Source organism: Parasteatoda tepidariorum, chromosome 1 (genome assembly GCF_982258835.1).
Source record: "Parasteatoda tepidariorum strain Cologne lab strain chromosome 1, Ptep-v5.0, whole genome shotgun sequence".
NCBI lineage: Eukaryota > Metazoa > Arthropoda > Arachnida > Araneae > Theridiidae > Parasteatoda > Parasteatoda tepidariorum.
The window spans coordinates 57571679-57597080 of NC_141755.1; the positions used below are offsets into that span (position 1 = coordinate 57571679).

The 25402-nt window shown below is 28.1% G+C and overlaps 1 protein-coding gene across 3 annotated transcripts in view; it reads left to right on the forward strand.

Moving 5' to 3' along the window:
- Nucleotides 1–25402, forward strand: part of LOC107441765 (sushi, von Willebrand factor type A, EGF and pentraxin domain-containing protein 1) — a 432093-nt gene that overhangs the window by 324416 nt on the left and 82275 nt on the right. For all 3 annotated transcript variants that reach the window (XM_016055134.5, XM_071179755.2, XM_087165022.1), the window contains exons 10-11: nt 14894–15098; nt 23608–23759. In XM_016055134.5, the coding sequence (XP_015910620.3) occupies nt 14894–15098; nt 23608–23759 (357 nt within the window). The remainder of the gene's footprint in view (nt 1–14893; nt 15099–23607; nt 23760–25402) is intronic.

Here is a 25402-nt window from a genome sequence, read left to right on the forward strand (position 1 = left end):
CATCATAAAAAATAGTACTTTTAGCAAGTTAAATTTCATTTCTGTGCTCTAGGCTGGAGCCCCTGAATTAGAGATGCTGACTTCTCAGCCATTTCGGAGCAAAAGCTTTTCCTCCAAAAATGAAGAACTACAAGATTTGGCAAATTCTCGCTACAAACGACGTTAACCTCAACTGTAGGATAATCAGTAAAGAAAAGCGAGCATCGATTAACATAGCTTTTCGGAAACTTTTTTCTATGCTTATACAAATTCACTTCAAATTTTATTTCATTAAATTTTATTTGTATGTGCTATATGCCAATTACATCAATCTTTTTTACAAAAAATTTCAAGGTAAATTTTGCACTAAATTTGGAATATTGAAAATTGTTGGAATAGCATCAAGTCTTAATTTATTGTTACTATCTTTCCCATTTATTTCTAGTTGATATTCTTCAAAATGAACCTGGAAAAATATTTATAATACTTTTTTTCATTTTCTTTCTTAAATTAAATCACATTCAAATAATTTAGAGTTTGCAATTTCTAAGCATAATGAAATTTTCTAACACAGAAACTAATTATTCTAGCAATTTAGCACAAGAATTTCAACAACAAAAATTAACGAAAAAATTGTGATCGCCTTAGTCGATCACTGATTACCCATTGGTCAAATGCTTTTTGCTTCTGGATTGACTCCTTTAAACACCGCATCATGGGTTACAAATCATGGGTTGCAAAAACTGTCTCAATTGATGTTTGCAGCCGGATTGATTCTCATATCCTGCCTATGTATGTGTTTCAAGACGTCACAAAGTACTTTTCCTTCCTCAGCATTCATATTTATATTAAAATCACCGTTAAGTCAGTAATTATACCTTAATAATAAAAAGAATATAAAAATAATTTAAATTATTATTATGTAAATGCATTAAAAATACCTGCTAGTGAAAATAAAAAGAAAAACAGCAGCGGTCGCCATAGCAACGCATGCAATGACGACGCATGCGCACTGTTTGCCATTACTCTTCAACACAGTTGAAAAGTGCGTGGACAATCCAAACCAAGACCGATTTCGCCAATGCGTAAAAGAAAAAACATTGATAGAAACATAAATAGATTTCTTATGATCAATGTAAACAAACCATTTAAACTTTAGGTGATATATTACCATAAGTAACTAAAAAACAAGCTTACATGAGCCAAGATTAAGAAACTATCTACTTAGTCTTAGTTAAATAAAAAGGAATGCAATAAAAAACAGGTAATATTTGTTTTTAACAAAAAGAAATACTTAAAAGTGAATACAAAACTAGGCGATTCTGAAATAAGTTTGGCGAATACTTGTTCGGTCAATCTCCTGCCTTTATTTATTAGTTTTATTGCAGATAAGCACTTAAAATTGTTAAATAAATTAATAAATGTTAATTAAAAGTTATATTTTAAATAAATATATACTTAATAAATGCCATTTTGAATGAAAATTCCTATATTTGGAACATAGTTAAAACTGTACAATTCAAGTAATCATGATCATTCACTTATTTTTCTTTTAAAAAATAGACGATACAAGAATTCAAAAGCAAATTCTAACAACTTAATATCGTTTATATAGTGCATATATAAGTAAATAAATCTAATAAGTTATAAATAAATGAGTATTTACCTCACTGGATTACCAATCTGCCAGTTATATCTTCTGCAATTTATTATTCATTTCTTCCTTCTTTTCAAATTTGAAGAAAATCTAAGCATTCGATAACCTTTTTTCGAACTGTTTGTACAATTTTACACACTCATATCAATAATTTCACAACCACTCATATCAATAGTTTTCGGAATCCAAATAGCCTTCAAACCCTCTCGCTAATACTGACATAACGTTAACTTGCGAACTTGTCTGCTCCATAATTGCGGATAATTCAGCTCTCACAGTATAGGAGCCTTGCTCTAGGCAACAGAGTGGGAGTACAGAGAGTTAAATACAAGTTTAGCAATTACTAATTCTCAAATTCATTATTCAATGTCATCATTAAATGTCTTTTTTTTCATCGTGATCCCTATAGATTTTTATATACACTTTCATAATTTCTTCTTGCTAATAAGGAAGGTACTTGAAGTGTACTTGGCAAACCAAGCAAAACTATTTAATACAGTCAGTCTTTTTTTTGGTTATGAAGTGACACATATGCAGCATTGGTTACTTTTTCATTGGTTACAGAAATATAAACTGTTGAAAATATAAGTTTGGGCAGTAAAAAAATTTCCTTTATGAATAGTGGAAGTTTTGTCAAATGAGTGACAAATAATAAAGATAGAAAATTAATTTTTTAAAAAAAACTAATTTAAAATTCTAAATAAAAAATCCTTACGAAATACAAAACTATATCTGAACTTTCAATATTTTTATTCCAATTTTTTAATTAAATCTTTCAAGTTTAGCCTTTTAAAACATAAATAATAGAATTTCTGATTAAGAAGAAAAACTTTATTGCCTACATCAGCGAAATGCATTATTAACTTATTATGCACCTGTCTACATATTTATGGTAAAAAATGCAGTTTTTTTATTATTATTATAATTTATAACTTTATAATTGCTTCGAAGTAAACAAAGCTTTTTTTTATAATTTCAAAATCTAAAAACTAACTCTAAAAAATGATTCCACCCGATTGGCGAGTAATACTTTGGATATTCGCAAATAGGGCTGAATTCCACACAACAAAGCAAATTGTAACGCAATATATGTAATTTTTTCAAAGTTATTAATGTTATGTTATGAAGCAAAAAACGTATATTTCATTTGAAAAGAGAATGTGTACAGTTTATTTTCCAATTTTTAATGTTTTCAATAGGAAAACAGTCAGCAATTTTTCAATTTATGAAAATCATTATAACAGTGTACATTACTTTTTTTAAAAAATAGTCCTGGAGTAAATTTTAAGAGCTTATACAAAATATATATAAGCTATATTTCTATTATATTTTTCTCTTCTTATTTTTAATAACAGAAAAACCCCTTATTTATCGCTCAGATTTGGAAAATAAAAATCAAGTACTCTTCTTTAAAGTTTTCAAAAAATGCTGTTTCCATTTCATCTGATACATTCAAAAATTCGAAAAGTACCCAATAAATTTCGAGTCTTTTCAAACGCAAAACATCCTAACTCAAAGCTTTATTTCTGAATTACCATAAACATCCGGAAGAAAGCTTTTTCCTCTCAAAAAGCACTATTACTATTGGTTTAAGCATTGTATTTTTCAATGCCCTCTAACTTATAATAAAATTTCAACAGCCCTACTTGTTATCTAGTGTAGTGCTTGTGTTTTAGCTTAGAGCATTGCAGACAATAAATATTTCATTTTTTTGCTTATTTTTAAGCCTATGTTCAAAAGTTTTTTCATAAAACAACACACAGTAACAATTCTTATCAAATGTATTCAAAAGAAATTGAAGGGTAGACTGATATTTCATCACGTAAAAATTTAGCCTATTTATATAGGTATATAATTCTATATAGTATATTACGTTAAAACTAATATTTATTATAGTAGTGTGAAAACTTCGGTAGCAAATCACTGTAAAGAGTACGGGGAACTTTTGGTGCATCATCCTTAAAATCTATTTTACCATTAAATCCAATTTTGTGGTAAAACATTATATCTTACTTTTTACAGTAATATTTATTTAATTAGAGTAATTTGGTGATTTTACGGCAATTATTACTGTAAAAATTACGGGTATATCGGATTTTTTTTCGTAACATGTTATGGAAATAATGGAGTTTACGGAAAAAAGTACCAGCACCCTGAGCTCCGGTTTTTTTTACCGGAATTTTTTAAAGTGAGATAATTTATTTTTTTTTTGTAGTTTTCTTTGCAAAAGAAAATAGAGTTACAGTCTTACTAAGGATAGTACGGTTAGCAAAAATATTTTAATGTAAGCACCTTTTTTCACAAAATGTAATTTTTCTAGGTGAAAATATGTCAGAACTTAAGACATTTAAATACGGAACTGCCTTTCTGGAATAAAAACATAATTATTTTTAATAATACATAATTATTTTTAATAATACATCATTATTTTTAATAATACATAATTATTAAAAATAATTATGTATTATTAAAAACCTGTAAGGCTAAATATTAAAACTATAGGATATGTCCATCCTGCCCAAACTAATTAAAATTTTGTACGATTTTACCCTAGGAAAAAAAGTATGATCAAAAATACCAAAATATGGTGAAATTTAGCGTGTTTTCGGCTCTATAGGAAAAATAAAAAGCTCGATAGTTTTTACCGGCGCGCTTTGGTAATGATTTTGGTAAACTTAACAGTAAAATAGGGTTTTATAATATGAGATAAAATTTATTTTATATAGTAAAATTTGGATACTTTATCTTGATATCTTAGAACATGACTTAAAAATCATGTATTTGGTTACATTTACTTTGCAGTTATGTATTTTTACTAAACGTGAGGTGATAAGAATTATGATTCTGAAAATCAGAATTTTCGCTTAACTGTTGTTATAGAAACGGAGGAAGTGCCAAATAAGTGGTATAAATACATTAGAGTTTGGTCAGAAATATGGCTTTTTTTACTAGAAATGTTTTTTATTGTGAGATTTTTCTTCGGTTGCTAAAATTTCCCCTATGCACCAGCCGCTTAAATTTCAAGGTACTAGTACGTACTAATGGTACTGCAGCTATAAGATAAATACGCACACAGACAAACTATTCATTTTATTATATTAGATTACCTCAATATTCGTTCTGTAGATTGAAAAAAAATTTATATAATAAATAAATGGGTATTAATCAAATCTATTAAGTAAGAAACAAAACTGTAAAGAATATAATGACATAAATAATAAAGCCAAAATTTCACCAATTGTTTTTTTTTTTTTTTTACTTATTAATATTTATTGGAATTTCTGGATGCCTTTCCTTATTAGATTTAGCTAAACGCGTCCTAATTCCAATTCATTGAATCATAGATAACCTATACCCAACATCTTTCGGCACCAAAAATGATGCTAATATTCTAGATTAACTCAAAATTTTTAAAATTTATCTCAATCAAACAGTTTTTCCCTATACTTATACCTTTAAGAGGGCCATCAAAGTATATTTTATAACCCCTTAAAATATCACCTATTACCACGTTATAAATAGTAATCATTACCAAAATTTACTAAACATCATTGAAACCAATAAGAATATGGCGACCGTTAAAGGTTCCCCGAAAAGAATAAGTACCTTTTCTGCACTGAATTTGCTTTTAGTATATAAGTTTATTTTCATTTCAGTTATCATTGGTTTTAAATTACTTAGTTTTGAGGAAACACGTTTCAAAAGAGCAACTACACACAAAACAAACACATACTTTGAGAGTACTAATTTCGTGACGTAGATTTCACGTTGATTTTTAGCTTACCAGAATAAGAAATAATTAAATATTTAAAAAAACTTGCAATAAAATTCTTTTTTTAATTAAAGAGATTTGTAAGCTAGCAAACGTCACTAATATTACCATTTTTAATATTTTAAAAAACAGAATCATCTATTGTTTAATTTGCAACAATGTGTAATTTATACCAATTGGATAAATTCCTTTTTCAAGTGTTCCTCCTAAATAAATGACTTGAAATTTTTAAACAACTTTAGAATTGGTGACTAAAATTACTAGTTGCACACCCCACTCTCTGAATTTCAGGAAGATTCAAAAAATACAAAAATAGCACACTGACACATATATTCTTCCCTTTGTTATAACAGATTTATTTAAAAGCTATATCATCCACACTACAGTGCTTAGAAGAAACAAAAAGCGAACACCTTAATTAACTTTTGATCAAATGTTCGTATTTTTACATACTAGGACTCAATATTTATGTTTCTATGTTCTAACCTAAAATAAGTTAATTAACAAGTGCGGATACTATCTTAATTAACGAAATCAAACGCAAAAACGTACTTTCTCTGAATAAACAAATCTTTTTTTCCGACGAATTTGGGTTTCTGACCCTCAAAATAAAACCTCTATTTCCTTTAATCTGAAGATTCTAATCGCAAAGAAGTCAAGATTTTGAGCCCTTAAAAATTAATTTATTTTTATGTGTTCTTCGATATCTCAACGAAGTTTTATTTCTAAAATTTTACCTCTCGAGATCTATTTGACCGATACCTCTCAAATTTTAACTAAAAATATCGTCAGACAAATTAAATGGAATATTAAAGGTTAGGCCATCTAACCATAACAATTGAGTTCTAATACGTAAAAGTGCGTTCATTAAATTAAAATTCATTAAAGGTATTTGCATTTATTTCCCTTTTACGGAAAATATACAGATGACTGAAAATATATTTAAATGTTTTTTATCAATAATTAATCTCTAGTGGCAATTTTTATCATTTGAAACATTTAAAACTAGCTTTCTGAAATGTTAGAGATATTCTTATGATATTTGTTAAAATTATTTACATAAATTCAAAAATTGCTGGCTTTTTTCCAATTGAAAACCTTAAAAATGGGAAGGAAAAAAAATTGCGTATGTTCTCTTTCCAAATTACGTATTTTTTAAATTTTAACATGCTGATAATACTTTTCAAAAAAATTACATGCTTTATATTTTCATAAAAAGTACATATTTGCACATTTTTGTTAAAAAAAATTCTTTAGCATAAATCTGCTACTTTTTAACAAGAAAACGAAACTACTGCTCAAAATGTAATTATAAAATTATTTTTAAGTGCTATGAATATTTACGAACTTTTACGAACTATACTATTTATGAACTTTAAAAAATATTATCTTAAATTATTAAAAAAAACTTAAAAGTAATAAACTACGTGCTATCGAAAATTACTGAAGCCATTAAGCTTCTTTAAATTATGTGTTTTTGGTCTCTTAAATCAATTTAGATTAAAGTTCCAATTTAAAATGCAATATTTTTAGCTTTATGTAATCACAATTATTTAGTTTTAGACCTCAAAAGCGAGTTTAAAGTTTAAAAAAATATCATCCATTAATTTTAACTTTCAATGAATAGCTACATTTTTTCAGCCAAAATTAAATGCTTAATCACTTTTTGAAAACTTTCTTCTAGTGGTGCCGGCTTTTTAATGCCTTTCCAATGAAGGCTTTTAAGCTGGCTCAATTTATATATAGATCGTGTGTCTCTCTCAATTTTTAATGACTCAATTACACTTAATAACTTCCAGCTTTTTCACACCCTTGAAAAATTGATTGAGTTTGCGAAGGCACTTTTAATAAACTAAAGTATCAAAATTTACTTTGAAAGCCATAAAATAAGAGGAATGGTACTTTTTATAGAACACTTTCGATAAGCTGAAGAGTTAATTCAAATTGAAATCACGACCGTTTTATCGGGAGTACTTAATTTTTGTGCTTAAATTAGCTACTTAAAATGTAGCATTAACTATAAATAATTCTAATTTCCATTTTAAGTTTAATTTTTTAAAAAGGGAAATATTTTTGTTTGTAAAATATTCAATTAGATAAACTGACAATCTAATATACACTATACAATACTTTTACATGCAGTATACAAAATAGTACATGTTCATCCACACTGTTAGAATTTTCATTCTAAAATTATGGTAAAATAACCGGTAGTAGCTTGTCCATCCAATTAACCGTAAAGTTTACTGAAAAGAACATTTTTTGCCTTTACGGTTTAGAAACCGTTTCAAACTAGTATGGTCATGAAACCATGAATACAAAACTATACGGTTTTTAACCATTTACAACTGGCATGGTTTCAAAACCGCAAAAAGATATTTAACTATCTTTTCTTTTTTACTAGGCATTTCTTTAGATAATAGGCATTGGAGATTGTGGGACACAATTTAAGGAGTGCAAGACACTAAAAATTCTTCATTTGCTGAAGGGAATGGGAGAAATACTGTGGTGTCAATGCTGAGACTCGAACCCAAGTTCTGTCGGTCATGAGATTGACAGATTAGTACTATCGGCGATAATATATACACAGTTGTAAGAAACTAAGTGGCTTCATTAGGTGGTCTTAGTTGGTGCGATAAAAGTCTGGTTGTTTAACCATATTTGGTAAAAAATAATTAATAAACGATTTTTCTCACAGTAACAGTTTTATAACCGTCTTATTTATTATTATTTTACTGTTTTGTTCGAATATGGTAAGATTACAATTAAATAAACTGTAATTTAACTATTTTTTCGAAAAATTTCAAACAGTGCAAATCATGTCTTCTTAATAATATCTTTTATTGCATATAAGCCAATCAGTAATTTATTTTAATATACAGGTTTCTCTTTTCTTTTAAATTCAATTAGATTTCATTGCTCCTTCAGTAGTATATTTCGTTATTCATTCATTAGTTTATTGGTTTTTCATTTTTCAGTTCCTTCGATTATTCAATTCGAAATTCTTTCAGAAATTTCTCGTTTAACTCTTCTATTAATTCATTTCCCAGTTTTTATTTCATTTCATTATAATTTTAAGTAAATCCGTTCTCTGTTCATTCATTTACGCCCAAAACGCTGCTTGCATAGAAAGCTCAACATTTCCATTTAGGTATTATTCAAAATTAATGTGCAGAAAATATCAGCCAAACTGGTATTATATTTCGATTTTTTGGTTTACTGCAATAAAAGCACTTTAAATAAGTTAGATTCTCATTCATTTCTTTTCTACAATACGCTAAAAAGGGTGTCTATATTCCCTTTTCATCGATTCATAGTTTCTCTTTGGCTTAGACTCTCTTAGCCCTCAACCCATGAATCAATGGAATTAACTCTACCGGTTCGCTGTACTATTGCATTGTACACGACAGTGCTGATTTACATAAAAAAAATTTTATTTTCCAAAAACACTGCTATTTACTTCCTGAAACGTTGAAATGTCTATATTACTTCATAAATTTTCTACATATTTTTTCTGCCCCTAAAAAATCGGACCTTGACTCAGAATCAACATACTTTTCAATACTTATAACGATGTTTAACAAAATTATTTTTAATTTGTCTCTTGAGATCATTTATTTATAATACCCCGCAGTAATTCTAATCTCCATTTATTTATTTACACATTTGGAAACATCACATAATTTACATAATATATACCATGCATCCCAATATGTCTCAGCACCAAGAGTACTATTTATCTATTTATAAATAAGATACATTTTTAAATTATTGCCTTACATAAAAGTTGATAAGTATAATATATATATATATATGGGTCCTAAAATATATGTCAAAATTGTAAAGGTAAGTAGAGGGGACCTAAATAAGCATATTTCGTATAGGATTGTGTGCGGTAGTGCCGACTCGAGCCGGTAGGGAATCGAATTTTCTTTTGTCTTTACTTGTCTTTTCAGTTTCCTTTGATTCATACTGCTTTACAAGCTAGTGCTTTAATATATACTTTACTTAATATATATATATATATATATATATATATATATATATATATATATATATATATATATATATATATATATATATATATATATATATATATCATTTTTGATAGAAGTAACAGTATAAACAAAACAATAAAACAATAATAATAATTATGAAAAAGCAAAAACATATAAAATTTCTTAGCAATAAATTACAAAAACATTGAAATAAAGAATAAGGTTTATCCTTAAATCATAATTTATCGTGCTTCATTTCTAGTAATTATTTAGATAACAAAAAAACTTAATTTTATTAATAATCCTCTTTCCTTCTGTTTAATGACAAAAAAGCATACATAATTTCTTCTTCCAAATAAATCTCAGATGCTCCAGTGTGTCAAACAATTTTTTTACCTTTATTATAAAACAACTAATTATACGCCATTCAAACCTTAACATAAGGAGTTTTTGAACCATTAATCATTTAATTAAAATAATAAGCGTCCACTTTATTTTTTTTTATCATCTTCGTACCTTGGAAGCAGAGGGAAAAAATAAAGGATTTAACGAAATGAAAATAAAGGCATTAACGTAAAATTGAATGACTCTTTCGGGACTTAACGCAACAGTAAGCTGGAAAAATAATTAACGACACTATAATTTCCGGTTGTGTAGTTCTTTTAAAGCGATACATAATTTTTACTAAGCTTTTTCAAACAATGTATACTTTCTTTATTAACTTCGTTTTCTAAACTTTAAACAGATTTCAGTTTTTTTTTCTGATTCAAAAAATGAACAATGTTCTTTTAATCAATACACGATGTAAAGTGCAAATCTAGGCATAAAAAGTAGTTAAAATATTTACTAAGTATTACGCGTTTATTTAAGTATTAATGACGACTGCATATCTTAAAATATATTAGATTTTCATGTAGTTTATAATGCGTTCTTAGGCTTAAAAATATCAAAATTCAATACACAGATTATTCTTTAGTCCAGTTGTATTTAGAAAAAAAAATGCTAATTTTGTTACTAAAAGTATAATATAAAATATTTCATTTTCATCTAATTTGTAAATCTTTTCTATTTGTATTTATCATTAATAAACCAAAAAGTATATTAATGTTTCTGATTTTTATTTCATTTTATTGATAAATTCACAATCACATGCATTATCATTTTTATATTAATGATATTCTCGAGAAATACATTCAATTTATTCTCTGCCTGTAATTTCGGGGGGAAAAAATTTAGGAAATAAATCAATTCTACTTGAAATGCCTGATACAGGTTTTAAATAAACTTAATGTTTTGGTCTTGACGTGATTTATAAAATAAAACGAAAATCGAGAAATACGTAAATGTACAAAGTCGAAAAATACAAAAAATTAACTAATTATTTGTACATAGAAGTGTACATAAATGTGTACATTAACTAATTATGTGTACATAAATATACTCCAGAAAATGGATGCTCAAATTTCTCGAAACTATTGTCATTTTCGCCAAAACCGTTTTTTTGTATATGCTCGTAGGGAAAGTTTCGTCAAAATGACGAAATAACTATCGTAACTTCTTCGAAGAAACGAGTTTCATTGAAATTTTAAAAATATTACACCATTCTATTTTATTTTCTTTACAAAAAAAATAAAGAAAGAAGGAACTCATGGTGCCTTCTAACTTTTCTAATAAACACTTTGTTACGGGCATCATATAAGTAGATCAATGTCATCAAACCAACGAGAAAAAGTTAGATAGAACCGTGAGATAGATAACACACCTACCGAGATTCGAACCCGGGATCTTCCTGGAAAGAGGCTAATTTCTTACCCACCATACAAACCATGCGGCGTGTTTCGGTACTTAATTCTCGAATGTCTGATCTTCATCCTAATTTCGTCTTTTTAGTTAACAAGTCGGCTTGTTTTAGTATTTTACTTTCGATAGTCTAGTTTTCATTTTAGTTTCGTCATTCCAGTTAACAACCTCTCACAATGCACTGCAATGAAGTTCCGAGTAGAGGAAACATTATCGTCATATATTTGAGAGTTCCTGTTATGTCACAAATTCGTCAAAATCAGCGAAATGTAGCTCTAAGACTGCTGAATCACCAAAAATCAGAATTTTATTTCTGAGAGTGTGGAGTCTCCCGTCATCGATTATATCACTTCTAACACAAGTAAAATGGTGTGAGATTTATCAATTATTGATATTTAGATTTAACTACAGCCCTTAAAATGTGCATAAACACTCGATTCGATATAAACTTGAAATAACAGACAATTTTTAGAGTGTCTCAACACCTAATTCAGATAGGTATTACGCCACAGTTTTTTGTTGCACGAGATGAAGCGATTTTGTTGCTAAATATCTACAAAAACAAAAGTTCACCGTTACAAAGAAAATAATTATTTTCAGTTCAGTAATTTAAAGATAATTATATTTTAACTATCTGTCAATTGAATCAAGATTTTATATAATATTTAATTTCTATTCGCTTCTGTTTTTTAGGCTTAGTTTTAATTCATATTAGTATTATATCTGTGCTATATGCATGTTTGATTAACAATGAAATTTTATTTTTAACATTAGTGTATGATCCTAAATTGATTATTCTTACTTACTACTGTACTGTATCATAAAATTAACTTTATTGACTGTTTAAAGTATCATATCTTAGTGTAATTATAACTTTTTAGTTTTACTAAATACAAAAAATGGTGGCAATTACTTTATGCCAAGTATTGTTTAAAGGTTAATGTTCAGTACACTAGAAAAACTGTGCAATAACCATATGGCAGAATTCTTTTTATTAACAATCAAACCCGATAAGCCTGGATAATTAAATTTCCATTAATTTATAAACGGTAAATAATTATCATCTCAATTTAAAACTTTGTTCTTTATTTAATCTTCTTTTTTTACAATTTTTTTTAAATTAATGATAAATAAAACAATTGGCTTATTAACTAATAATTTTTATAAAACTTGTCCCATCTATTTTAATTAATATTACGTTTCATAGTAATGGAATACCTGCAAGTGACGTAGTAAGGGTATCTCAATCCTGAATGGTTGATAAAACGTGGCATTTGTTAACGTTAGCAACTGTTCCTTCAATTCTTTTTTGAATAAGCCAAACCCGTCAAGTATCAATTCTCTTAAGTGACTCATTCTATATTCTTTCACAAAGATTTTAATTCCTTCACTATATATTTCTTTCTTAACACAAAGACAGGTCCAAAGCCGTATACAACGAAAACAAACTAATTACGTATCGGAGTTCCCAGATACCAAAGCAAAAAAATATCACGGTTACAATAAAAGACATTAACAAATAATAAATCCAAGTTAAGTAAATGACGCAGACGAGAAAGAATTATATTTCACCAAATTTGATTACGATATAGAGCTGTATTTAATTAACTTAACGTTAACTTAATTAACTTAGTGTTAATTAACATCCTAATTTATGTGGAGAAACTTAGCTCATATTTAGCACTCCATTTTGCTTATAAACGATCAGCTGGCGCTGACGTCGTAAGTCACATGTATGGGTATTTGTGATCTTCTTCTTCTTCTTGAAGTGCAAGTACCCAATTATTCATGATTATTTTTTAATGTCTTAGCCTTCTTTTTCTGAAATCGTATATTAATGAACTTAGTTATCCCAAAAAAATTATTTATGCTTTGTTTTTCTTTTATCTGTTCTGATCTAGTGTTTCAACAATCGGAAACTTCTTATTTATATTTCTTGCTGCTGTAGCGATATACAATATTCATGCTTTAAAAAGTGGAGAGCATTTAAGAGACTTTTAATGAAAGATTGAACCATTATTAATACTATCATGTAATTTAACCATTAATCAAAAAAAGTATGAATATAATGGTAAGATTCATAAATGTACTCTAAGAAAGTATTGTTTTCTTTTTAAAAAATAGTCGAATGTTGCCGTTAAAGTGAGTAAAATGAAAATTAAAGGGTAAGGTACTTCTTCTGTGAAACAAAAAGAAAAACTTTTTCTTCTTGGCGTAAAAAAAAGTCCCCACGAACAAGACGCTAAGTCAGGTCTTTGCCGGAGTCATTGTAGCCGGACATCATCCGGAAGTTTCCAATATGTGGACAAGCGTCCGGCGCACTTCGTGATTCAATTTCCTGCGAATCGCCAAGCTCTAGTCCTCTGTTATATATCCATCTTTCTCTTACTTTATTTTTATTATTTTTTTTTATTCTGACGGAAGAAACCGATGCGATTGTAACCTGTTCCTTACCCCATTTATAATGCCGAATCGGAAAGTGCATGTGATGCCGTTTTCTTTTGGCTATAAAAAGGTATAAGAAAAAAGAATTTTGAAAAAAAGACCGAGAAAAAATCTTCTCTTTTTGAAAGCCAATTTTGGACGGAGACTAGAAGTTGTTCTTTTATTTCTTTTTTCAACTACCTAACACATACCGCCTTACCCACAACCGTGATTTATTACAAGCCATTGATGTAGGTAAAGGTAAATTTATTTTTTCTTTGCCACAGAAGCGACACCCGAACGAGAAAGAAATTTTTATGTCGATACTTTCAGAAAATAACTTTCAATTAAACTAACAAGCTTTATTTTCCTTTTCGCTTACGATCTTAATGAAATTTTTACTTCTTTTTAAAATTCCTTGTTTAATAATTTCATTCCTTCGTGATAAAGTGTAGCAATTCTTACATTTCAAACTTATCTTAAAGAAATCTAATTTATCTTGAATCAAAATATGCTTCAGTAGTTATTGTCTAGAAATATATCAATATGGGTCCTTGTCGCATGTACTTAAACCTAAATAAATTCACAAATTAATTTCAAGAGAATCTCAAAAAAATAAATATTGTTCAAACAGTTACTACTATTCCAAGAAATAGTGTAATATTTTTTATGTATAAAAACTCGCGTGCAATGGAAATGTCCGAAAAAATTTATAGTTATAATAATACCACAATGATTATACAATATTTTTTAAATAATAAACCTCAAGTTTTACTTTATTTTATTTAAAAAACAGTGTGATAAAAAAAGTCCTAAAAATATTTATAGTTGGAATAATATCCTAATGATTATACATTGTCCATTAAAAAATAGACGCCCGGTGGCTGAGTGGTAGCACGCAAGTGGTAGCACGCGGTTCGATTCTCTGACCGGGCAAGGCTGACTCAGCCTTTCATCCCTTCAGTGGGACGATAAATGAGTACCAAGCATGCTTAAGAACTAATCAATGGGGGTTCCGCGTTTGGATGACCACCTAACCGGAACATCTGCTCCTGCACCCCAGAGCCCAAGGATGAAGAAAACTGAGATGGGCACAGTAGGCCTTGGCCCTCGATGGACTGTCGCGCCACTGAGTTTAGTTTAGTTTGTTAAAAAATTAAATCATAATAGATTGTTAAAGTAAATCAGTTCATTAGTTTGACAAAAAAGTTAATCACGAGTTATTTTTCCTCAATAATGACAAATTCCTTCTTTTTGTTACAGTTTATTGTCCCTTTCCTGGTGTCTTAGAACATGGACGAGTACTTCTTGTGGGTTACATGGGAATGTACGACTACAGGCCATACGTAAAAAAAGTTACAAACAATCGGCAGATTATGTATGAGTGCCATCGTCACTATACGCTGAAAGACGGACCACCTGGCGCTACCTGTGTGGATGGCCAATGGAGTCCAAAACAAATGCCAACGTAAGTTCTAAGCATTTCATTAATTTAAAAATTTTAAAATGTTTTAAACAAAAACTTTGTTAAATATTAATTTTTGCGTACATTGAGTTTTTGGAGATTACTTTAACGAATACTTCCATTACCAAGTTTTTAAAGATATTGTTTCAAAGAACTTGTACCATGTGTTCTAAAAATAGCCGATTATTTAAAAATTCATTTTATTTCTCAGCACCCCGAATGCTTTAAATTGTTATTTTAACTATTGTAAGCAATATTTCATTTAAAATACGCTGAGTAAATATGCCTACGTCGTATCACTTTTCACGTTTAAATTCTAATCATTCTCAAATTACTGACAATTATATTTTAAATATTTTAACAATAAGACATAGTTATTCAGCTACTTATATTATTTTTTGGAAATAATTTTTGTACAGTAAGTACTGATAATCAATTGTTCTCGCAAGCTCTGCAAGTGATTCGTGTTAATGCAGCCAGCAGCCTAATTTGTATCACTCTCAAACTATAACTTATGATAAAATGAATAATTGTACCATGCGTAATTTACAATAACAAAACAATAACTTAATTAGGGTGATATATTAAACTTTTATACTATTACAAGTATAGTAACAGTATTATAAGTCTATAAATGGAGTATGATGTTATGTTTAGTTATGCAGAATTCAAGCGTAATTTTTTATATGTGCTGCTTTTTTAAAACACTACATCTTTTTAGGATCTATAACCATCTTTCTTCTTTTTAAGCTATAAAAATAGAGATTTTGGTTTGGTCAAAACCTTCAACATCGAAACTTATGATTCAGGTTATGGTTGTCTGACCATAGGTACTAACCAATAATTACTGGATCACTACTTGTCTAACCAGAATACTCATTGCTTAGACGCTTTTCGTCACTTTTTTTCCTTGGAATAAAGAAAATAAATATCATCATCATAAAGATATTAGATCTCTTAAAGTTTATGGAAATATTTTCCACTTCTTAACTGTGGATTCCTGGATATATTTTTTTGCTGTCAAAAAATCAGTTTAATTAAATATTATCTTACCGAAAAAGGTAAGTCTCTTTCCTGCTTTCTCAATTGTTGTAGTCTGATTATAAACCTCACTTACGAGATTAGAAATTTTTCATTGGGGGAAATTTTGTCTAGAAATAGTTCTCAGTCACTTTTCGACAGTTTGTGTGGAATTGAAAAGACTTGAAAATTTCAAATTTATTTTTCAATGCCGTAGCCTTGTAATTTTGAACCCAATCCAAAAGACAAGGTAACTCCTGGATTAAGTATTGAGAGAAATTTGCCTTCGTGGAGGACTTGTTGATGGAACTAGCCCACATTTGCGTTGTATAAGAGGAAGACCACGAGAACCTCCCACGTTTAGCTTGTCAGCAAAGATACTCTAATCCATTATACGTCTACCACTGAGGATATTTCACGTCAGTACTGTGGTCGGTGCAAGCTGCATGAGGATTCGTATCGACCAGCCATTTCTGGGATTCGAGCCCGGTTCATCTCATTGAAAGGCGAAAGCTCTATCCCCTGAGCCATCGTGGCTCCGACTAGTTCAATTGTTGAAATTTATACGTTGATCCTAAATCGAAACGGAACAAATTAAGTTTGCATGCGAGTTGCGATTTATTTTCGAACAATAGTTAGCCTGCAACAAAACAAAAAGAACAAAGCAGAATTAGTAGCTTGACAATTATATGATGTATTACATAAGCTGCACATTACTTTAGTTCTGAAATATACATACATAGGATGCTCAGAAATTACACTAAAAACATGGAAAACAGATTTACTTTAATAGAAACTTAACGCAAGTAAACAATTTGATTTCTCTGCATTGATCTCCCTTGAAAAAATATTCCTATTTTAACCACTAAAACGTCCTCTATACAATGCTTCATTAAAAATCACAGATAGTATGATTAGAGCGAAATACGATTTAGCAATAATAGCAATAGATTTAGCTAATTTAGATTCAATAATAGCAATAGATTTAGCAATATAATATTTTTATCTAATTATTCCAAAATACTAATGTTATTAAATATAAAAATATTTTTAAAAAATACATTTCAGAGTTCTGAAATTCAAGCTCTCATAGAGATTAATAGATTCCTTCGAAAACAAATTCGTGCCAAAAGAAATTACTATAAAACATTTGCTAATAATCAAAATTTTCTTTTAAAAAATTCTAAAACTTTATATCACTGAATTGCTTTGCAATTGAGATACTGTAGTATATTTTCTAAGAAAAGAACATCTAAATATCATTTTTTGAAAAATTTTATCGTGCAAGCAAAATCTTTGATAAAAACTGATAAATTTTTAAATTATTCCCATAAATAGCTAATGAAACAAATTTGAGAATTTCGAACTTAGATTATCACCCTATAATATATTTTCTATTTTTTTTTTAATGTTCAAATTTTTTTTGTATTTCTACTGCTAATAAACTCTCAGATATGTGTAGTGATATTGTACATTAATCTGACTATTTTTATACAAATAACCGAATGCTCTCAGAATACTAGACAGTTTTGGTCTATGTGCGAATCTATGTTAGTCTAAACAAGAATACTATACTTATGTGGAAACCGAGAAAAACAAGCATACATCTAAAAATGTTCCAGGGATAGACGAGCGAAAGCGGGCAGGGGTCATAGATCCATAATTGTAAAAGACTGTATTATTTCATTTTCCCTAGTCAGTTCTATTCAATATTATTTACTATTCAATAGGCAGTTAACTTACGAAGAAAATAGAGTTTACAAAGTTATTAATATCCCTTATACGTAAGTTATTTCACTGCACAGAAGTTATTAAAAATTAAGTTTTATCTGAAATTAAAACAATATATTTTAGAAATTTATATAATGAAAGGGAATATGTTAATCCCCTTTTAATACTTCCAGTCACGTTTATTTCAATTTTATCTATTCAATTGGACAGTGAATTGATAAAATTTGCATTTAGTTTCTCCAACAATTCTTTCTATTTAATTATCGTAAAGCGAATGAAAATTCCTTCGATTCCAAACTCATAGAATATTTTATTTTCGGAGAGCATTTCTAAAAGTATCTACTGATGGCTACGTGGATCAATTTGTTCCAATTCATGCATAACAGCTCTCGCCGTCCGAAAGACCAAGGCGTTCCTTTTCAAAAACGCAATATATTTCAATTTCGTTCGTCGTTTAAAATGTCATTGGGAATTTAAGTTGAATTGTGAGGAAATTAAAGGAAATTAAACTTCTGTTAATAATAATGATAAAACCAAGTTTCCATTTCAATGTTATTAAAGCTTTTATATGTGTTTGGTCAAAGGATGGTTATGAATTATTGTGCTTTTATCGAAAATTAATTCGTACTTAAAATATTCTAAAAATGGAAATTATTTTTAAATTGTTTCGATTAAAGTTTAAGGTTTAAAGTTTTGGGGTAAAGTTTAAAGTTTAAGAGTTAAGAAAAAACTTTATTTTCTTTTTTCAAAATGCGAAAAATAAGCCGTGATAACTATAAATACTTATAAATCGAAGGCTTTTTTTTATTTTTTAAATGCCCGGTGAAAAAAGTTCTGGTAATATTACCGTACTGTACAGTAATAACATTTCTGATTTAAAAAAAAAACATAATTCTGGTTAATAAAATCAAATTATATGGTATATAGACCATTTACTTCGTGATCTTATCCATTCACATGGTAAAGGCTTACCGAAAATTCTGATATGAAAATTATAGTTCTTATTGCCCCATATTTAGTAAACAAGACAAAACTGAAAAGTAAAGTTAATCAAATAAATGATTTCAAGAATCGAATAAATGATTAATCGAATAAATGATTGATCTAAGGCAGTGATTCTCAACCACTGTGCCGTGGCACTTTTGTGCGTCGCCAAATTCTTAAAATGTGCCGCCAAATATTAGAAATGATATTATAATGCTTTTTTTTAGTATGAGTAAAGTTTAAATTAAAGAAAAATGTGTATATATATATATATTTATATATATATATTTAATTTTTTCCACGCTTTCTTTGTCGGCGATTGTATTGTCTCTAACAATCTTAAAATAAGATGGAAGTGTTTAAATTGTATATGACACACATAATTTTAAAAAATGTTTTAAGACCTAATCATTAAAGTAAGCTATGCAATTAATAAACAAATTAACAAAGGATAACTAAGAAAACAAATTAATAAAGGATAATTAACAAAAATTAAGCTAACAATAAATAATTAGCAAAAAAACTAGTTAACAAGAAATCACAAAAAATTACAGTTAATAACTATAGAAAACAAGCTAACAATTAATAACCAGCAAAAAAATAAATAAATGTTACTAATTAATAAAAAATTGGTCGAAAGAAATAATTAATCCTTTAATAAATGTGCTTTTGTAGTACATATTATTTTACTTCACATTTAAAATTATTATCACAAACTATTTAACACAGTGTAAAATAGGTAATTAAGCAACTTTTAATCTAATTTTTTTCATTGTGTGCCGTCAAACTTCGAAATCATTAAAAATGTGCCGCAACAAAAAAAAGGTTGAGAATCACTGATCTAAGGTATCATGATAAAATTACCAAATTTAATCACAAATTATAAAACTATATTTTATTGTATATTTTATCAAAATCATTACCAAAGCGTTTCAGAAAAAATCACCGAGTTTTTGTGTTGTCATAGACCCAGAAATACGTAAATTTTACCATATTCTAGTAGTTTTTAATGGACTCTTTTTCTTAATTTGATTTATTCTTAGTAAATGAGTTTAATGTATGTTTGATACATAAAATATGTAATCATCTTAAGGAATATTATCTGAGATAAGACAGTTAGTTTTTACCATATTATCTCTAATTTGAAATTAAACTAAGCTTGAAATTATTTTCTTAAGTCTATCGTTTTATCGGCTGACAAGCATCTGTACATGTTAACACATGATTAAATTTTTTCATACACATTGGGAAATATTCAACTAGAAATTTCACTAATGAAATAGAATTGAAATAAAGCTATTGAAATTGGACATTATCAAATATCTTTGAATATATTCAGTCTGACTTCTATTTAAGAAACTTTGATTTTGCGAATTTTTCTGTTTTGCGATTTTTTTCGAGAAACCAAGAAAATTTTGAAAATTTCTTCATAAAATAACTTCCAAATTGGGTATACTATAGCCTACGTCACAGATCGTGTTATTCCTACTAAATTTAACTAGTAAACAGCATTTTCTGCGAACCTGATTTCTAGCAACAAGTAAAAGCATCAAACGAAGTGTCTTGTTTATAAGTCGCTACTCGCCAGGTTGGAATTGTATTAGTCTAGTTCCTTTGGAAAAAATTTATATTGTTGTTTTACCGAAGTTTATGAATTTAGTAAACATATTTAAAACTCAGTTTATTAATTAAACTAAAAGGTAAATGTTATTCCTAGTAAGTGGAAGTATCTGTGCTTTTTTCATATTATACCCAATTGTCAAGTGAATTTTCTCTTTCACGAACTTTTCTTCGAGATCGACTTTCCCTATTTCCCAAAAAATTTCAGAACTTTTCAAGCTTGTTAACTCATTTTATGGGATGAAATGTCCTTGAATTGATTTTTGAAGCCACTTTACTTTTAGAGAAAGCAGTAAAATCCCTTTCCCTTTTTGTTTGCATCTCAAAGAATAACTCGAACAAAATTAAAGAGTTTTATCAGTAGCAATTAAATTTAGCCTTTTTTTTAAGTTGAAAATGTATGTAGCATGATAGTGTAACATTGTATAATGTTTTGTTCTATTCTTGCTTTCCATGCAGATTTCTTTTATGGTCAAGATTTCCAAAGTACTAGTTTACAAGATAAAGGCGTATTAATTGCTGTTTTAATTATGTGCAGTGTTTATGAATTTATAACCTGTTTTGTATTGTTTAAGTGTTTCAAAAGGTGACTTTCTATATAATGAATTTTCCATACAACGAACTTATTATCGGAATTTAGCAACTTCGTTAAATAGAGATCCGACTGTATTCTGTTTCTGTTCATACCATTTAACCTTTCTTTCGTCCATTTTTCTGCATGCATGAAAACTGGGTGAAATATAATCATGTTCAAGAAAATAATATTATATTAAGGACCTTTCCTCACACCCTACTTGCTACGGTCACCAATTTCCAGATCTGCTTTATGTGGTTCCATTCGGATCACCTAACAAACCAAGCTCGTTTAGCTTGCAGTATAAAGTAGTATAAAAGTCTAGATTTGTATATCGTATGGTGGTATTTTTTGTGATGCCACAATTGTCATTACAGATTTTAAAATTTCTTTAATTTCTTGAACTTATTTTTTTTAATTATTCTTAACCGAATTTCAATTAATTTAAACCAATTATTTAATTTTTATTACAGTTTATTAAAAGCAAATATAAAATATTTTATTCATAATTATGTGGTGACGGTGTTCCTTTCAATTTTAGTAGTTTCTGCAGGTAGCATCATTGTGTTATTAAGTATACTTTTGGCCATTGCAGATACATCTTAATTTGGATGTGATATAGGGATCTCAAAGTAATGAAGAAAATCGTTTAGGAAAAACTAATTTATTAAGTAATATTTAATTGAATATGGTCACACTCAAAAGCATAAAAAATGAATCCCTCAATCTTCACGCCAATAATTAAAAAATTGAATATAAATGAATTGTTCTCAACGGAGAGTTAGGAGCATGGGAAGAGATCAATGGTTAGAGAATTATCGAAAGATAGAATAGCCAAAACTTTAACCAATCCCCTATAATCCGTATTAAATTTGAAAATAATTTGGTGAAAGAAGTTTGAGAATTAGTTTAACCATGTAACCGAATCATTTTCGTAGTAAGAAATAAAGATTAAGAAGGTATAAATAGATTTTTGTTTTCGATTTTGTCGCAGCAGTGAATTAATGAGTTTTACATTAGTATTGAAAATAAAAAGTTAGCAAATACTTCTCACAAAATTTTTCGCAAGCAAATACTTTTCAGTTAGCCGGGTGCAAGTGAAACATCGCCAAAAAATATAAATCTCCACCAACTTTTTTTTGTATTTTATTTATTTTTAAACACATAAAAATTGAATAAAACAACAAAATTAAATAAAATGAAAAAAATTAAAAACGATAGTGATATTTTTCAGTTTGAAGTACGCAATCGAAAAATCATCCAAAAATGCAGAACTCAGCCAATTTCTTACTAATGATTTTGGTAAAATTAACTATAAAATATATTGCTTGTAATGTTTGTTTTATAAAAGGGTTATTAAATTTGGCAAATGGGGTAAATTTATCATGATTCCTTAGAGCATGGCATAAAATCCATTTTTTCGGTTAAACTTACCCAGTTCCTACTTTAAGTTTTCTATTTTTTATTAAATGTGCGGCAATAAAAACTAGAATTTTTCAAACCAGAATTTGAGGTAAACCGTTACCATAAGAACAGAAAAATTTCCAAATAAATGGTTTAAGTACCATATATTTTTTTCCTTTTATTAACCAGAAATATGTTGTTCTTTAACCAAAAATGTCATTGCCATACAGTACGGTAATTTTACCAGTTTTTTTCTCTATGCATTAATTTGCATTTCAAACCATACTCTACATTCAAATTTTTACTATTCGCTTTCATCCTTTATCGACGATATAACCACTTTATTTTTTCTTTATTGACAATTTATTGATGGTAATTGAGATTTAAATAGTCTCTCACTTTTTAAAATGGAGTCATTTTAACATCTTTTTATCTTATAATCGAGAAATCTTCCTCATTCAGAATTAGTATTGTGAATCTGTTTTTATAATGTGCAAGGCAATGGTTATTTAAAGCACATTTTTCCTTTACCTTATAATAAATAATTGTAAATTACCCCCTGGAATTATGAAATAGATTTCTTGGTATATTAATATTTAAATAAGTATTTATCTACTTTTTGCAGCAAATTAAGAGTTGTATTGTATTGACATTTAAAAAACAATTCAATGAAAGAAATTCAACATCAGGAATAAGTCTGAATCAAGAATTTTTTCTTTTATTTTCTACGTGCTAAAATGTTTTAAGAGGCTTTGAATTGGCCCTTCTAACGAATCATTTTCAATCTATATTTAACTTATGAGTCCAATTTTTGTACAACAGCTGTAACATTTACACTAAATCTTTATATTTTAAAAGCTAATGTTTTAATGTCAGCAATTATTTAATGACATAATTTTGAAACAAATTTCTTTTTTGAGTTATTCAGCTATATTTTTTTTTACAAATGAGACTTTTGGTCAATATTTTTATTACTTGTTTTCTATTAAACTTGAAAATTTGCTTTGCTTCTAAAGTACGTAACTTAGATTAACACATAGATTAGCTTATGTAAGTTTTCATAAAATCTTTAACTATTTTAAAAAATGTCTAAATAAATATAAATACTCAATGACACTTAATTTCCGTTTGACAAAATGCTATTTCATTTATATTCATTAATCATGAAATATTTTTCAGATGTGTTAAAGGCTCTCATCCTCAGTTAACTAATGATCAACAACAGAGGAAACGTCGAGAGTTGATCAGAGCTCATCTTAGAAGAGAAAGAGGAAGACGAAGAAGACGAGGAAAACACATTCGCAGCAGGACACAAGCAAGAAGCATTAGGGGTAGGACATGACTTTATTTTGCTCCAAAAATTATAACAAAAAAAATGGTTTTGAACTGAGAGGTCCGAAGACCCCCAGACCAATAGCCAAAAATTCGAAATTGAAAGTAAATGAATTGGAGTAGAAAGTTAGCTGTTGCACGAAGAAAAGAATAAAATATTTTATACTAGCTTTTTATAAAATGTAATAAAAATTATATAATTGGTTTATTCAATTGAAATTATATTTAGAATGATTAAAAAGATAAGTTTAAAAATTAAAGAAATTTTAAAAGCTGGAAATATGTAGCGCCTATTGTGGCATCACAGCTCGTAATAAATAATAAATTAAATGTAATCATTAAGTTTCTTATAATGGAATACTGGGTATCAAACAAAACACTATCAATGTCTCATAATCCAATGCGGTAAAATGATCTCAAAGTAGAATGAACATATGTGTTTTAAATGTTTGTGAATGAACATATGTGTTGTGCATGTTTGAATACAATGGAAAGTTAACTAGAGTGATTCGTTAAGGGGACGAAAATTGTTTCATTTCGCACATTACCTATTTAATTAGCAAATAACCCAGATAATTTGCACACTACCTACTTATTTCTTGATTTCTAAAGGGTAAAGTCAACTCAATCAACAAATTTGTTGATAAAATAGTAAAAACAAACTTTTGAACTTTAATGATAATTATGCCCTCATTGTGCACATTACCTAGAATAGGTAAAGTGCAGGAAAATATTGATTCGTAGCTTTAATGGGTTAGTATAGTTAATCTGTTAATTAGCTAGGTTATGTGCCCATTAAAGACTTTTCGAGCTTCAGAGAGAACATTAGTATAGGAAGAATTACTCGACAGAACATGCGACAGATTCGCTACAACCGAAAAATACTGCTCAAGGCGTAGGACCGTTTGTGCACTGAGAAAAAGTGTGATCAAAACTATTAGAATATGGTAAAGTTTACCATGTTTCATGCTCTGGGGTAACAATAAAAAGTTCGTTAGTTTTTTGCCGAAGCACTTTGATAACAATTTGGGTAAAATTAGCAATTTAATATGGCTTTAAATTTGATTAAATTTAGTAAATCTGATAAAATTTGGTGATTTTATCATGATAACTTATAGCATGGTATAAAAAACATTTATTCGGCTAAATTTATTATTCAGTCTTTTATTTTTTTACTAAATGTTCGGTAATGAGATTATGATTTTTAAAACGAAACAGTTCAGTAAACTATTTTATATGAGCGGAAAAATTACCAAATTAAGGGTTTAAATACCGTAAATATTCTTTTCATTAGCCAGAATTTTGCTTTCTTTTTACCAAAAATGTGATTACCATACTGTATATTAATTTTTCCAGAATTTTCTCTCCGTGAACTGTAAAAACCAACAATTTTATCGAGTGCTTATTATTAAACCATTAAAGCAATTTACTATGCTGATCGACACCTGTACTATATAAAGAACACAGATAAGTTACAAGTTAAATCATTTATTTGAAAAAAATATTCTGAAATCGCTTAACAGTAAGAAGTTTACAAAATATCAAAAATCAGTTTAGTTGGACAGGTTTAATAGCAAAGGCAAATATAACTAATGAAATTAATTTATCATTAAATCCTAAATTAAACTGCTCATAACATTAA